Source organism: Patiria miniata, unplaced genomic scaffold (genome assembly GCF_015706575.1).
Source record: "Patiria miniata isolate m_02_andy unplaced genomic scaffold, ASM1570657v1 HiC_scaffold_18, whole genome shotgun sequence".
In the NCBI taxonomy this organism is placed as follows: domain Eukaryota; kingdom Metazoa; phylum Echinodermata; class Asteroidea; order Valvatida; family Asterinidae; genus Patiria; species Patiria miniata.
In genome coordinates, this window is record NW_024037056.1 from 5,456,363 (window position 1) to 5,470,597 (window position 14,235).

Below are 14,235 nucleotides of genomic sequence, written 5' to 3' on the forward strand. Positions count from 1 at the left end.
CAATTTTTGTAAAATATATTTTTGGTAAATTTTTTAGCGACCGACCTACACCAAAGTGACTTGCAGAAGCTCCTGTCAGAGCTGAAACTGATAAAACGGTCTGCGTCTTCCTTGAAACTGTGTGAAGTGAATTTTGATCAGAAGTGTTCGCATCAGTTGTATGTTTTATTGACAGTTTTTGATAGATCAGTTTCTGAACTCACCATTGCATTCATGTTTCATTAAGTATCTCAGAATCTCAGAAACTTGACTGGATATCGCCGCTAGGCATCATCATCCAGTTTGACTTCACGCCGGTGCCGTGCAAGCGTGAAATTAAGGTTGTGATGAGAGATGTTTTCCTAGGGCTGTCTTAAATTGGGATGATGATGTTTGATGGATAAGTTCGTTTGGGAGCGCGTTCCAGTCTTCAATTGTCTGTGGGAAAAAACTTTTGTGGTACGCTTGTGTGCGGCATTGCATGGAAGCGTAGCACTGATTGTGTCTATTTCTCTTTGGTCGTTCTACTGGGGTGATGTAGTCAGGGATGTCAACGGCAATTTCTTTATGGATGGAGCGATAAAGCATCGTGAGCCTGCTGACTTTTCTGCGGTGTTGGAGGGTTGACCATTGAAGATTTTGCTGCATGTCTGTGACACTGGATGTTCTTTGGTAGTCACCTGTTACGAATCTTGCTGCTTGCCGCTGTACTTTTTCCAGTTTGTTGATGTGGTTTGACTGAAGTAAAGTGTTGGTATCTACCGTTTAGAGGCCATACAAAAACTACAAAAAAACTCGAAGTGTATTCTGATGTAGGGACTTAGGACAGCGTTAGATAATTTGAATTATGTTGGGTGGGGTGGGGGGTGGAGGGGAACACATCCCTTATCAGATGTATTTCAGGGGAACTTGAAATGTCAGCCAGCCATGACCCCGGGGGTAAGATGGGAGGGGGGATGACTGCACCAATTTCCCCTGAAATCCCGATGACCCTACCCATACGCCCTTTTAAGTGGGGCCGAGGGGGTATTTTCTGGTCACGTAGACCTCGAGACGTAAACAAACATGCCTTTATTGCTTAATCGGAACTCTCGTATATTATGGTATAACTCTCATTATAAAGAGCACTTTTATAAAGAGGTTCTGCTTATAAAGAGCAAATTCTGAGGTCCCAAATTTCAGGTTCTCTTTGTGTTTCTTTGTTTTGCTGTCCTTTTATAACAACATTCCAGTTATAAAGAGGTAATTTGGCTAGTCCCATCGACCTTGTTATAACGAGTCAACTGTAGATGGTTTTACCAAAATTGCTTTAACAGCCATTCTGTGAAGTAATTACCAAGCAGACATTTTCAAAATACATGTAGACCCCTACAAAGACATTTCTCAGTGAAGGTAGGTTATTTTAAATAAATTAAGTGAAAATGAAAGTTAAAGCAAGAGGAAAAAGACCTGTATGCAGTGAGGGCGCTCTAAGCGCAGGGTCTATGCAATGGATAACCTTGGCTTTTCAGTGTTTTCTTTTCAAAAATTCTATATAAAAATCAGAATCTAATGAAGGATATTGACGAACCTTAAACCTGTTGAAGTTTGAACGAAGTTGGTAGATATTTCTTTCTTAATAAAAAAAAGTGCAAATCCGTGAATACATTCTAGCGAGAATATGAAGAATTTACCTAGTTTTAAATCGGTATTTGAAACTTGTATCCAGAAAATCAACTGTTCACCATTCCGCCCTCAAATGTCAAATGTGACTTTGCCTACTGAACTGTGATTTTTGTGCAATTCGGTTACTTCGGGAAATAAATACATCAGGGATTAAATACGTTTACCATAAAAAATATAGCTGCTGATGGATTGGAAATAAACAGAGTTTCCTAGGGACAAGGTCAGTGTGCAAAAATATCCCAAGAACCTTCAAAAGGTAACACAAATGTCTAAAATAATCAACTCTGTAATTTTTCCAATGACGGGTGCCATTTTGTTCTGTACCTGTTTCAAGGTGAGCAAGTCGGCAAGGGACCATCGATTAAGCCCCGTCTAGTCTGGTTCCCTGTCCCCATTGCCCTTTGGACTTAAATTATGGGGACAGGTAGCTAGCGGTGAATATTGCATACATCACTATGCAAATGATATGCATGACGTGAACAGGTCTGAATCCCGCCTCCTGAATTGAAAATCACAAAGGCAACGTTAGCCTGAACCAGCCTATTGAAAAAAAAAAAAACAATAGCCGCGTCACGAATGTACAATTTCAGAAGTGATGAGCTCTGATTTTTGCAGAATTTGAAAGTGTCTCTGGCAAATATTAATAAAGAGAGAGAAATTACTGTTCATTATTTAAATACTATGCAGTTCAAATACTTAAAAATTACCTTAATGGAGCTACTGATGATTTGCGTGCTTTTTGTGGTTAAAACAAGAGTGAGTTTTTTTTATAATCGTGTGTTGAATCATCGTCCATGCACAAGAGCTAAACAGCGATTTGAAAATAACCAATCATGATACGTGCGTGCAGAGTGATCCAATCAATGGCTTTAAACGGGCGCTAGTTACCCGTCTCCATGTCTAAGCCCCGTCAGGCCGCCTCGTCATGATTGGACCAATCACAAGCATGGTTAATGTGCAGTGTGCGTTCGACGCGCGCGTCTGGAACACGCAGCGTTTGGAGAGGCGTGCTCACGTGCTACAATCCTGTAAGTGGGCGGGGCTAATAGTCGGTCTATCGGTTGTGTGTCAACAACCCATGTGGATCAATATGCTGGGACTTTCAGAGGCAGGTCGACATGGAGGGAAGTGATAAGTCGAAGGTGCAGCCAGTAAATGCCGACTGATGTTGTACATGTGTGGCCTGTCATAGTGAAATCAAGGATGACTGATCACAGTTCAACTTCCAGGATGCTGATAAATTCTTTACAAGTTTATTTTCGGTAGTTTTTTCCCCCTGAAAGTTCAAATTTGGCAGTTTGCACTTCTGGGTGTTGAACTAGGCAAGTCTTATCATTTTTGAAAATGTTGTTTTCCTTAGTTTGTCCGACATCATGACCCTGGTTGTAAATGGGCCCCAACATCTTGAAGGCTTATGCTACAAAATGCCCTGTACTGAACAAGATTTGGTCACCACACTGCACGTGAAGCAATCGTGGTTGGGTTGTACGTAGAGCATGTACAGTCGAGTCTCGTTAATACAAACTCATTCGGACCTGGCCAAATTGTTTGTTTTGTTTTTAGAATTTTGTATTAAGAGGAACATCAGTCCCATTCATTGTGCACATAAATGCACAGTCGGGACCAAGGCTTTGTTTGTTATAACCAGAATTTTGTATTAACAGAGTTTGTACTAACGAGAGTCGACTGTAGATTGTTGTAAGGCTGGTATTACAGTGGAACGCCGCTATAAAGAACATCGCGGGATCCACAGAAATTGTTCGTAATAGCGATTGTTCGGTGTAGCGATTTTAAGCTACCGGTGCTCAGACACTCACTTTTCAATAAATAGCGCCCTTCATAACTTCACCCAGCACACTAAATACCGAAAGACGACTTTAAACACGTGTTGACTATAGAATTATGTAATTGCAGAGTTTTTGAGCTTACTCCCTACAGCAATGGGTGGCTTTCCGGTTCTATTCCTTAGGGAAATAATAACCACTTGTCGCTCTTCTGTTGACATTTTTTAACAACAATGTTCAGTACGAATTGTACACAAAAATCGAGAGCCAAGGATTCCACTGTACTGGAGTTGGAGTTGGTAAAGTTGGGGAAGTTACCGGTAGGAAAAATTAACAATTGTACCTCACATATCACAACAGGTGTAATGAAAAATCCACACACACTGTTTAAATTAGAAGTGTTACTTTTATTTTCTCCCATCTTTATGGTAAGGGAAAACGATTACACAGAATCATTTGGCTTACACATTGTTTCTTTTGCATTTCTGAGGGTTTTCCGGCTCGACAACTGCGTCTCTGAAAAAAGTAAATGCCATCAAATGCGATTTACAAATTCAGGAGCGTGTACATCAATGAAAAGGCTTCAAATTCAGAACAGACAAAAAAATTACTGAGTGGTGTGCCATGTTTTTAACTTACTCCACAATGAAAGGTCTTATTGGATTTTGTGGGGAATTGTTGGGAAAGTGGGCGGAGCTTAGTTCATTTTACGGATGAACTCGTTGATCTTGTCCTCCCGGTTGCCATAGTCACCACCCTCGACGAAGTGGTTGCCCTTCTTCTTGTAGCCACCGCGGGGGCTGCTGAGCTTGAACGGCCAGAGGAAGTTGTTGGCCTGCTTGAAGTTGGGTCCGACGGTGAAGATCTCGTGGATCAGATCCTCGATGCAGATGATGCCGTACTTGCCTGGAAAGAAAAAAGACAAGACGTGAAATAAGACGACAAATAACCCAACCTGCATTAACCCTAACCCTTCTGAATCCAACAGGATCTGACTATATCATATACTCGATGGAGCCTGTAGGATTGAGCAGTAAACCCCTTGTGTACATTCCTCATGCAAAATGTTGGATTCAGCAGGCAACTGAACAGCATTATAACGCCAAGTTGGACTCCGTTGGATTCAGCAGACAACTGAAAACAAGGCACAGTGGATTGAGTAGGAAACTCCGGTTGGACTCTGTTGGATTTAGCAGGGTAGTCCTGAGGAACAACGAGGGGGCAAGTGTTAACCCTAACCCTCCTCAATCCGCCGAATTCAACCGGGCGCTTTTGGAGGGTTTTGGAGGATTGTAGCTGTCGGCCAAAACTGTCAGTTGTTTATGAAGGAGGCATTGTGTCAAGGCCTTGGTTGTGTTCAGTCGTGCTTAATTTTCTGGCCATTATCCTGGATATCATCTGCACTGCCTCAATGTAATACAGTGATTGTTGGAGGATTTTGAAGGATTGAGGCAGTGGTCACCCCTCCACTGAACAAATTCAAGAAATAACGGATGATTTTGGAGGATTGAGGCTGTATCCAATTTTTACATGGTGGTAAATGGAGGATTTTGCGGGATTGAGGATGCATCCCGGCAAAAAAGGCCTAGCAGGGCGAGGGTTAAATCCTCCATTATCCAAAATCAATTTCCGATAGCTACTAAGAAAAAAAAACCCAAAAAACAAACAAAAATTGTTAAGCAAAACAAATTTGCTGGGAGTCTCGGAGCAAGTTTGGGCAAGGACCATTAGTCGACTAGTGGTTGATTTGTGACGTAACTTACGCCCGTGCACTAATAGCAACGTGCGAACGTCTCTAGTCAAACCAGACCAGTGAGTCAAACGCCGGACGATAGCGATGTCGTCGCAGAACTTCTGGATCCTGGCTCCCTGCTGTACATTATGAATGCGCGCGGCTATTGGTTACCAGCGATGCAACCAGACCCAGTCGGCTGGTTCCAAATAGTCGACTAGCGTAGTCAACCATCGTCTACTAGACAGAGTTCGGGCTAACTTTAGTCGAAGTATGGTTAACCATTGGTCAACAATAGTTCTTGCGCAAACTTGCCCAAGGATGACAGGTATTGAAATTAAGAGACCGTACCTAGCGACTGCTCAATGATCTCGTTGGAGGTGATGGGGACGCGTCTTATTTGGACCTTGCCGAACCCCCGCTTGTAGATAAGCTCCCGCACCGACTTCAAGTTAGGGTACCTGTTAAACGACAATTATACAAGGAACTGCATTACTTTGAAGCGATTTTAATTATTCTCTTGATACCAAACTGGATTACGAGAAATGAGACTAGTTACAAAACAGAAGAGAAATGAGAACTAAATTGTAGGGGAAAAAATACATCAATGACCACATCAATGAAGCAGGAGTAAAAATCAGATTGGGTAATGCATCAAAAACATAACAAAAAGTCGAAGACAAAACTGCACAAGCTCTAACCTATTTGAGGCTTTCTGTATTGATATCCCGCTGGATAAAACGTGGAGGAAAAAAGTTAGAAATCAACCCACCAAGATTTTATCTTGTGAGAAGTTTGCAGATATACTAGTGAGGCGACTTTAAAATGGAAGTGTGGGTGGTTTCAAGAAGAATCACTGGTACAAAAAAGCTTTAAATTTTGACAGTTTCTTTAACCCTAACTCCCCAGCCTAATTTACTAGGAGCCATACCCATTCAGGCAAATTCCAACACCCACATGGGAAATTGTACACACACACTGTTGGACTTAGTTTCTGGAGGTATGCCAACCCCAGTGTAAAAGACCATCTGTTTAGGGGAACTGTACCTATCCCAACAGATTTAAACACTAACCTACTGTTGGAGTTTGATTGGTTATGGGCTGTTAGGGTTAATGGAAGTGGTCAAAGAAACACACACGCTTTGGTGTTTGCCGACTCTTAACCCTTACCCTGCTAAATGCAACACAAAGCAACAAAGGTCAAAAGTTGTTGCATACTGTTGCATTTAGCAGGCAACTCAAGTCTCCGTGCTTGTTGCATCTTGTTGCATTTAGCAGGGTAACTGCTCATAGTGCCAAGGCAACACAACAGAATCCACTGTTGCATTTGGTTGCATTTAGCAGGGTAACTTCCTGGTGCCAAGGCTGGTATGCACTGGATTCACTGCACAATGCAACAGAATCCACTGTTGCAATTTGTTGCATTTAGCAGGGTGTGTACTGGATTCACTGCGCAATGCAACATAATCCACCGTTGCAATTTGTTGCATTTAGCAGGGTGACTGCTTGGTGCCAAGGCTGGAGTGTATTGGATTCACTGCACAATGCAACAGAATCCACTTTTGCAATTTGTTGCATTTAGCAGGGTAACTGCTTGGTGCCAAGGCTGGTATGCACTGGATTCACTGCACAATGCAACAGAATCCACTGTTGCAATTTGTTGCATTTAGCAGGGTTGTATTTAAGTCAAGTTGCATTTTGTTGCATTTGGCAGGGTACCTAGAGAAACCTGTTGGGGGTTAGGGTTAAATTAATCCAAGTTAGAAATTTTGAGGTCGTGTGTGGCCAGAACCGAATCATGGCAACGGCCGGATATTATATACAAGTCAATGGGTAGGCGCAGCCGCTAGCCAGTGGCTTCCATAGGTGTGTGTGTTATTCTCAGCCACAGCCAGTCTCTTCAGCCGACTCACCCCCATGCAATGTAGGGTTCCACCAGTCTCAGCATCTGGATAGTGGCCTTGTTCAGACGGATGAAGGAACCGTTGTGGATCTGACGAAGACGCAGGAGTTGGAGGATCTTGCGCACCCTGGGGCTGACACCGTTGATACTGAAAAAAAAAAAGGATAAAATTGCCAATTACTTACTGTTATTTTACTAACGTACAAAGGTAAAGGGGACGAACCTTTGTTCACAGGAACGGAGTGCCCATTTCTATTTCGAAGCAATTGGGCCAGACTCGATTCCATGAATGTTGCTGTGAGGGATCGCCACACTTCCTCCACAGAGAGTCTTTTACCTTCCCAGCATTGAATAATGCCGGTGTAGCGTGAATATCCGACTCCATGAAATGTGGACTCATTGGTAGCACTGCGCACGCGTGAGTACAATACTATGCTATTTTTTGGATCGTTTTGGGAGAGTGACCTGTCACGTGCGAGGGATCAACCAATAATAGGGAAATAGGGGTCCGATTTTCATAGGAGTCGGATTTTCATGTGACACCGGTACCCATTTAACACCTGAGTTGAGAGAAGTAATTAAGGTAAAGCGCCTTACTCAAGGGCACAACATGCATGGCAACGGCAGGGCTCGAACCCACAATCTCACTATCATGAATCCTGTGCACTACCGTTAGACCACACGTGCCCAAGTGATTATAACTTATATTGTTCAAGTATAGCATATCAACGTGCCCAAGTGATTATAACTTATATTGTTCAAGTATAGCATATCATAGCATATCATACATCAACGTAACTTTCAAGTAACAAACACTGGTTGACATTCATGGACTTGCTACACATGGCTTTTATCACATTAGCAGTACAGGAAGCCGGGCAAAATCGATCAGATACGCCTAGCACTGCTTCAGGCCATTAGGCCCAAGTCCATCATACGCCATCAATATTTAGTCACGCCAGGCCTTCTGGACCAAGTCCCTCAAATCCACCAAAATGGCAGGATGGATTTTAATGGAGTTGGAGTGGTTATCGTTAAAGATATAGTCCATCGTTTGTAATTTGTGCATTTTGTTCGTTTGAAGCAACAAAAGTGCTCAAAATCTAAAGAAGGGTACTGAACAACTAACCTGATGAAGTTTCAGCTCAGCTTCAGCTGTATATTCCGAGAAAAACAGCATTCTAGGATCTCAATTTCAAATCAAAAGTTGCCGAGTCATGTTTTGAATTGGGCCTGAATTCAGCGTCCGAGACATGTTCTCACTGAGCCGATTGCAGCTACGCAATGTCGCGCACTGATCCGACGAATCATAGCAACCGCGCGTGCGTGTGCGTCGTGCCAATGCTTGCGTGCGCTTCACCGAATAATAAAACAAACTACTAATGGAAATTTCCAACGGTGCGTCTTAAGATGCACTGTAGGAAAGGCTTTCTTTCGTTGAATCCTTCAAAATGACAGCTTGCCAGAAAGAATAAATTCACAGGGAATTTATTCCCCTTACTATCTTTCAACCAAGTATGTTTTTCAACAATAATTACATCATTTTTGGATAGCTGCAAATGATGGACTACAGCTTTAAATTAAATAATTTTCCTGTTCAAACACCGTCGATGGGAGAAATCTAACTTTCACTGACCCACGGATCCTAATGATGAAGCCAAGCTTGGGTTCGTCAGGCACGTAGAAGTTGTTATGCTTCCTGGCGACACGCTTCAGTCTGATGATGTCACGTTCCTTTCGCTTGTAATCCATGACGTACTGCTCCGCACGCTTGAAGATCGTCTTCCTTTTGGTGGCATTTCTCTGCAAACAAAATGTATCGATTACCGTATTTGTATAGGCCTAACCATTGAAGCGCGTCATGAAATGGGGCAATAAAGTCAAAAATAAGTCGGCATTCTTCCCATGTGAAGTAAATATGAAGTGAATTTGGTGGGGCTGCGATGACATCAAGATATTTTTGCCAACGTTAGGCCTGAGCTGTAATGAGTCACTGACTTTTGTGACTCGAGTCAAGTCATTTTAAAGAAGTGACTCGAGTCCAGTCAGGTCATTTGGTCAAGAAGGTCCAGTCAAGTCGAGTTCAGTCAAATATATAGCTTGAGGTCAATTCGAGCCATGAATATTTGAACACTATTTACCAAAATTTATAAAAGGAAGGTATAAATTTAGCCGGCGTTTGAATCCAAGAGCTTTGTAAGAAATCGCCCAAAGCCAATGAGGAAACAATGAATTGGAAAATGTTTAAAATCCGGTTCCTGGATAGTATCTTGTGCATTCCAGAATCATAAGGTCGGAGTCTGTCACACGTTGTATGTTTGTAAATTTGCACCGCAAGTCATTGCAAAATTTTATTTTTGCAAACTTTTGCTTTCATTTTTAGGACTCGAGTCTTATTAGCCTTCGCTCGAGTTGAACTGAGTCTTTTGATGAGGGACTTGAGTCGATTCGAGTCATTTGCTTGCAGTGACTCAAGTCAAGTCATTTATCCATAGGGACTTGAGTCGAGACGAGACACCAAAACTTGTGACTTGAGTCGGACTCGAATCGAGTCATTGACTCCAGTCATTACAACTCTGCATTAGGCCTTACTTCTTTTTGAGAAGCTGGACATGAGCATGTCGTGCTTTTTCAGTTTGAGCCTTCTTCCTCTTTTTCAAGAGGGTCTCATAGGGACTCATGTCGAGACGAGTCACCAAAACTTGTGACTCGAGTCGGACTCGAATCGAGTCATTGACTCCAGTCATTACAACTCTGCATTAGGCCTACCTTCTTTTTGAGAAGCCGGACCTGAGCACGTCGTGCTTTTTCAGTTTGAGCCTTCTTCCTCTTTTTCAAGAGGGTCTCGGGTTGCGTGGGCAGCTTTGCTGGAACACTGGAATGAAAACAAAGACACGTAAGTTATGGCAGTGTATATTTAGCCGAGGCCGGCTTTCTTTAACCCTAACCTTCCCAGATCCTCCAAAATCCTCTTTGCAAAATGGAGGATTTTGCAGGATTAAGGATATTATGGCAAAAGTGTGTGGCTGATTTCTAAGGATGCACTGTGTTAACCGGAACTCCCTAGGCCTTTTTGCTAGGATGTAGCCTCAATTATGCAAAATCCTCCAATTGGCCTCATGGAAAAATAGCATATAGCCTCAATCCTGCAAATTCCTCCATTATTACTTGAATATGGTCGGTGGAGGGGTGACCACTGCCTGAATCCTGCAAAATCCTGCGCCAGTGACTGTCAATATATTGAGGCTTGGTCAAGGACATCCTGGAGCAGTGCGGAGGATTTCAAGCATAATCCAGGTCTATATTTATGCATGGCTGAGCAAAAACAACACAAGGTCCGGCCCAAGACCTTGACAAAGTGCATCCTGTGAAATCAGTAACGCACTTTTACCATGTAACCTCAATCCTCCAAATTCCTCCACTTTGACAATGAGGATTTTGAAGGATTCAGGGCAGTAATTTAGGGTTGAGGTCTTGTGCCGGACCTTCATGACCTTGTTTGTGTTGTTTATGCTCAGCCTGCATAAATTTAGGCCTATACTGGAAACCCTCCGCACTGCTCCAGGATGTAACTGGCTTTGCTCCAACATATTGACAGTGATTGCCAGAGGATTTCAAAAAAAAATTGAAAATATCATCGTCACTAACATTAGGGATTTAATTCAAGCCCTGCTGCTGATACAGGCGCTATCCACTGGTCTTGTACAAACTATGGTGGTAAATTAAAACCTTTTTGTAGGCCTACTCGTATATCGTCAGTCCACCTAAAACGACGAGGATCTATTTTGACGCACTCGCATTTAATTTGCGTTGGACAATGGGCACGCGTTGCAAGAGTTACCTACGCCGATTATGGTGACTGGAGGATACCAATTACGCGTTACGTACAGTAGTCAACAGAGGGCGCTGTACAATCTAGCTGGCTAAAAATAAACGCAGTGGCTATTGTTACGGCAGCCGTAACGCATTTCCCATTTTCTATCGTTACGGTAGTACTGCAACTTTTATAAAAACATGAGAAGAAAAAATAAATTAGAAGGAAAAAAGTGAATTTGAACGTTATGAAATTCGGACTTTATTTCCCTTTAAAAAAAAATCCTCCAAAGCCTCAGGTTAGAAAAGGAAAAAAATTCGAGTGCAAAACTGAGATGCGAACCCGCAACCTCGCGGTTCAAAATCCTACCCACTATCGACTGAGCTGTCGCACTGCTCACCAAAACATGGGAAAACAAATAATTATATACCTGCGTGCGTATCAAAAAAGTATCGTTGAGGGCGCTAAACAACGAATGCCGTAACGATAGCCACTTCGAAAAATAAAATAAATTAATTATCGACGTTAAACTTTAACTAGCAGACTAGGGCCTATGTTAACTGAAAGAAAACCAGCTAAATCTAATCAACCAAATATATATCCCTAGAACTATAGTTAGGGACTTCCAGCCAAACATTCAACTACCAGCCAGGGCATTGCACTGCGGTTGAAAACACAGAGCTGACTGAGTGCAACCATCTGGTTTTTGTTTGAACAAAATCGGCCCAGGGGTTCAAGAGTTCCAGTCAATAAAGGTGACTGTCTGGCTGACATTTTGTGTTGCCTAGCAACCAAAAGTGCCATAAATCACCTTAATCGTTTTTGCAGAAGTCGTTATTTGCAAACTGAGTTGAACTGAGAATTACAATTGTGGAAATCCGTTCACATATATGCATTGTTTTCGTTACAGGAGTTCCAAACCCCAGAAGAATCTCCAAGTCGAGTTACAAAATTGTGAAGTCAGCCAGAAATCAGTGACGTAACCTTGCATAACTCAAGGTTCTGGATCCTGGGCCGCTTGGGAGTTATATAACATGACATAACAATGGACCATTTTCAAAAATTTGTATCCATAAAAGTATTGTGTTGATTTCCTTCATTTTGGAAACATTTGTATAAACCAGCCAACTCTTTCACCCTATCAATCTTGGGACTATCTGCCAGTGATGTCAAATTAATTGATTATTTTTAAAATACAACTTAAGACTTAACGAGAACATGGCACACTCCCTCCCAATATACCAAATATGCACTTTTGTAAAATGTTATGAATGCTTAAGTGTTTAAGAAGTAAAAGAAGGGTTAGCTAATGAAATAAACTAATTCAAAGTACACTTAATGTGAAAATTTTGAAATTAATTAGCATATTAATTAAGGTGTTAATTAGCGTAATGAAGAAATATTGACAATTTTTCATCTTGCTTCATACAAATTGCCCACATTTGTGTAGAACTAGAAGGGATTGAAATACAACTTTATGGAAGCCTTAGTAAAACTAAGTAATTTTTGTCAATGAATTAGCATATTAATTAGTTCTTAATTAAGAAATAATCAAAAAAAATCATCTGAAAGTGTTCATTTTGTTTTACTTTGGGTTTCAAAAAATGACCAAGAAAACTGTGGAGATGAGAACCCCTTTAAAGCTTGAGCACACTGTAGACTACATGTAGTGACTATTGTCTTAGCCCTGAGGGTCAGCTCAGCTGTTTATAAGAAACCTTGAGAGGTGATGAATGACTCACCACAGGATTAGCCTTAGGCCAAGGGGTCAACAAAGCAAGCTGATAAGTGTCTCGTGTTATTGGAAGTACATCATGCGTGCATGTACATTTGTTAATGTAAACATTTTGTAAACCAGTATAGAAAACTGTTTGGGTATACATGTACATATGTATTCATCTTTTACAGAAATCTTAAGTCTGCAATTTGAAGCAAAATTAATTAGTATTTGTTACTAAGTAATGCCAACTGAGCATGCTAAGGATTATCGACCTCGTCAACGCACATGACGAACTTGTTTTTTTTTTGTGGGTAAAGTTTTCGTTTTTTCCCCGTTTTTATCGCTTGAAATCCAAAGAGCAATGTGACAATAGAATGAAATATTAGACAAGAAGAAAATGAAATCGTCAAATTAAAAATGACAATCTAGAAACAATCGTAAAATTGCCTACCCTTTCTAAATCCGCACAGTAAAAAAATGGTCCGATAATGCACTTTGAGTCGCAACAAAATACACAGTCGTGAATAGCGCGACCGCAACGCGGTCAGTCTGTTCCCACCCTGTGTGCTGCGCGTTACCGTACAAATGACGCGGACCACTAGGCACTAGACCGATGACTCATCATCGTCGACGTCATCAATGGCTTACAAACTCTTTCCCAGAGCCGCGCCTTAAAAGTGACCATAACAAAAATGTGCCTCGATCTCAAGGATCGACCCATACATTGTTGGATAGAGCACGAGACGACCGTTCCATTGATATGCGGGGGAAGGGCGTACTCCCTAAAGATCAAAAGTTATTCGCTTTTAAAGGTTTTCTTTTGTTTTAAGACCTAATTAATATTCATGAGGCACGGAGTAACAGTCAGTTTTGAATAAAACCAAGTCTAAGCTTTAATTTGATACCAAGATTGTCAGAATTGATTATTGCTCCGAAACCCACCCTTCCTATAAAAATGGGTCCTACCGCTCATTCTAAGTGGACCATTTTGAGCGGCAAATTTGAAAGTCGATTTTCGCGTTTTCGTTCATTTTCGGGCGTTGTTTTCGCTTCATATCGACGTCAGATTGAGATCGGACCTGTTTTAAAGTGTGGAACACTGAGAATTTTGTACGTATCTACTCTGTTATAAGTTGTAACTTTGTTTCTAGTGAGAAATAATTTTTTGAGGCTGGAAATTACCGCTGGGAATGGCGATTTTTCCGAAGTTTTTATGTGGTGGCGCCCTTGCCTTTGGTATGCCTACTATAGTGATAAAGTTACTTTCCGTGTGGTCTGTGGATATTTCATGGCACATTGCGTTGTAATTGACATGGAACTTTGTAATTCATCCTTGTCACGTAACACGCTTAATACCAACCTAATTTTCCGTTAAAAAACGACTTATTTATTAAACTATATTTATCAAAATGTTTACTACTACGAATAATATTAAGTTTTCCTTGATTCAGCATAATTTACTGCCTTTCAATCAAGATGTAAATGGGGATGGAAACGGATTGAATGTGTAAGTTTGTTTTTCCATACCCGTCCGCCATTTTGCCCGTGTGGAAAGAGGACTCAACATCCGGGATTTTTCGATAGGTCACTGTTGATGAATATTCATGATTTAAAGGGCGCAAAAAAGGTCATGCACGG

General features: G+C 41.5%; 1 protein-coding gene and 1 long non-coding RNA gene across 2 annotated transcripts; one reads left to right on the top strand and one right to left on the bottom strand.

Moving 5' to 3' along the window:
- Positions 1-3,814: 3,814 nt before the first annotated feature.
- Positions 3,815-14,221, bottom strand: LOC119724377 (60S ribosomal protein L7-like). The gene is made up of 6 exons (XM_038195398.1): positions 14,125-14,221; positions 9,833-9,938; positions 8,700-8,866; positions 7,074-7,211; positions 5,512-5,621; positions 3,815-4,334 (listed from the first exon to the last, which is right to left on the bottom strand). The coding sequence occupies exons 1-6, from the start codon at positions 14,133-14,135 to the stop codon at positions 4,126-4,128; spliced, it is 741 nt and encodes a 246-aa protein (XP_038051326.1). The 5' UTR covers positions 14,136-14,221; the 3' UTR covers positions 3,815-4,125.
- On the top strand, positions 11,501-13,499 carry LOC119724378. Its single transcript, XR_005270637.1, has 2 exons — positions 11,501-11,632; positions 11,788-13,499. It is a non-coding gene; the product is annotated as an uncharacterized LOC119724378 (long non-coding RNA).
- Positions 14,222-14,235: the final 14 nt, after the last annotated feature.

Coding starts and splice junctions, on each gene's coding strand:
- LOC119724377 (XM_038195398.1), bottom strand. Junction 7,212..8,699: donor TTCATCATTAGGATCCGTGG/GTCAGTGAAAGT, acceptor TTTTTTTTTCAG/TATCAACGGTGTCAGCCCCA. Junction 4,335..5,511: donor GATCATTGAGCAGTCGCTAG/GTACGGTCTCTT, acceptor TTTTCTTTCCAG/GCAAGTACGGCATCATCTGC.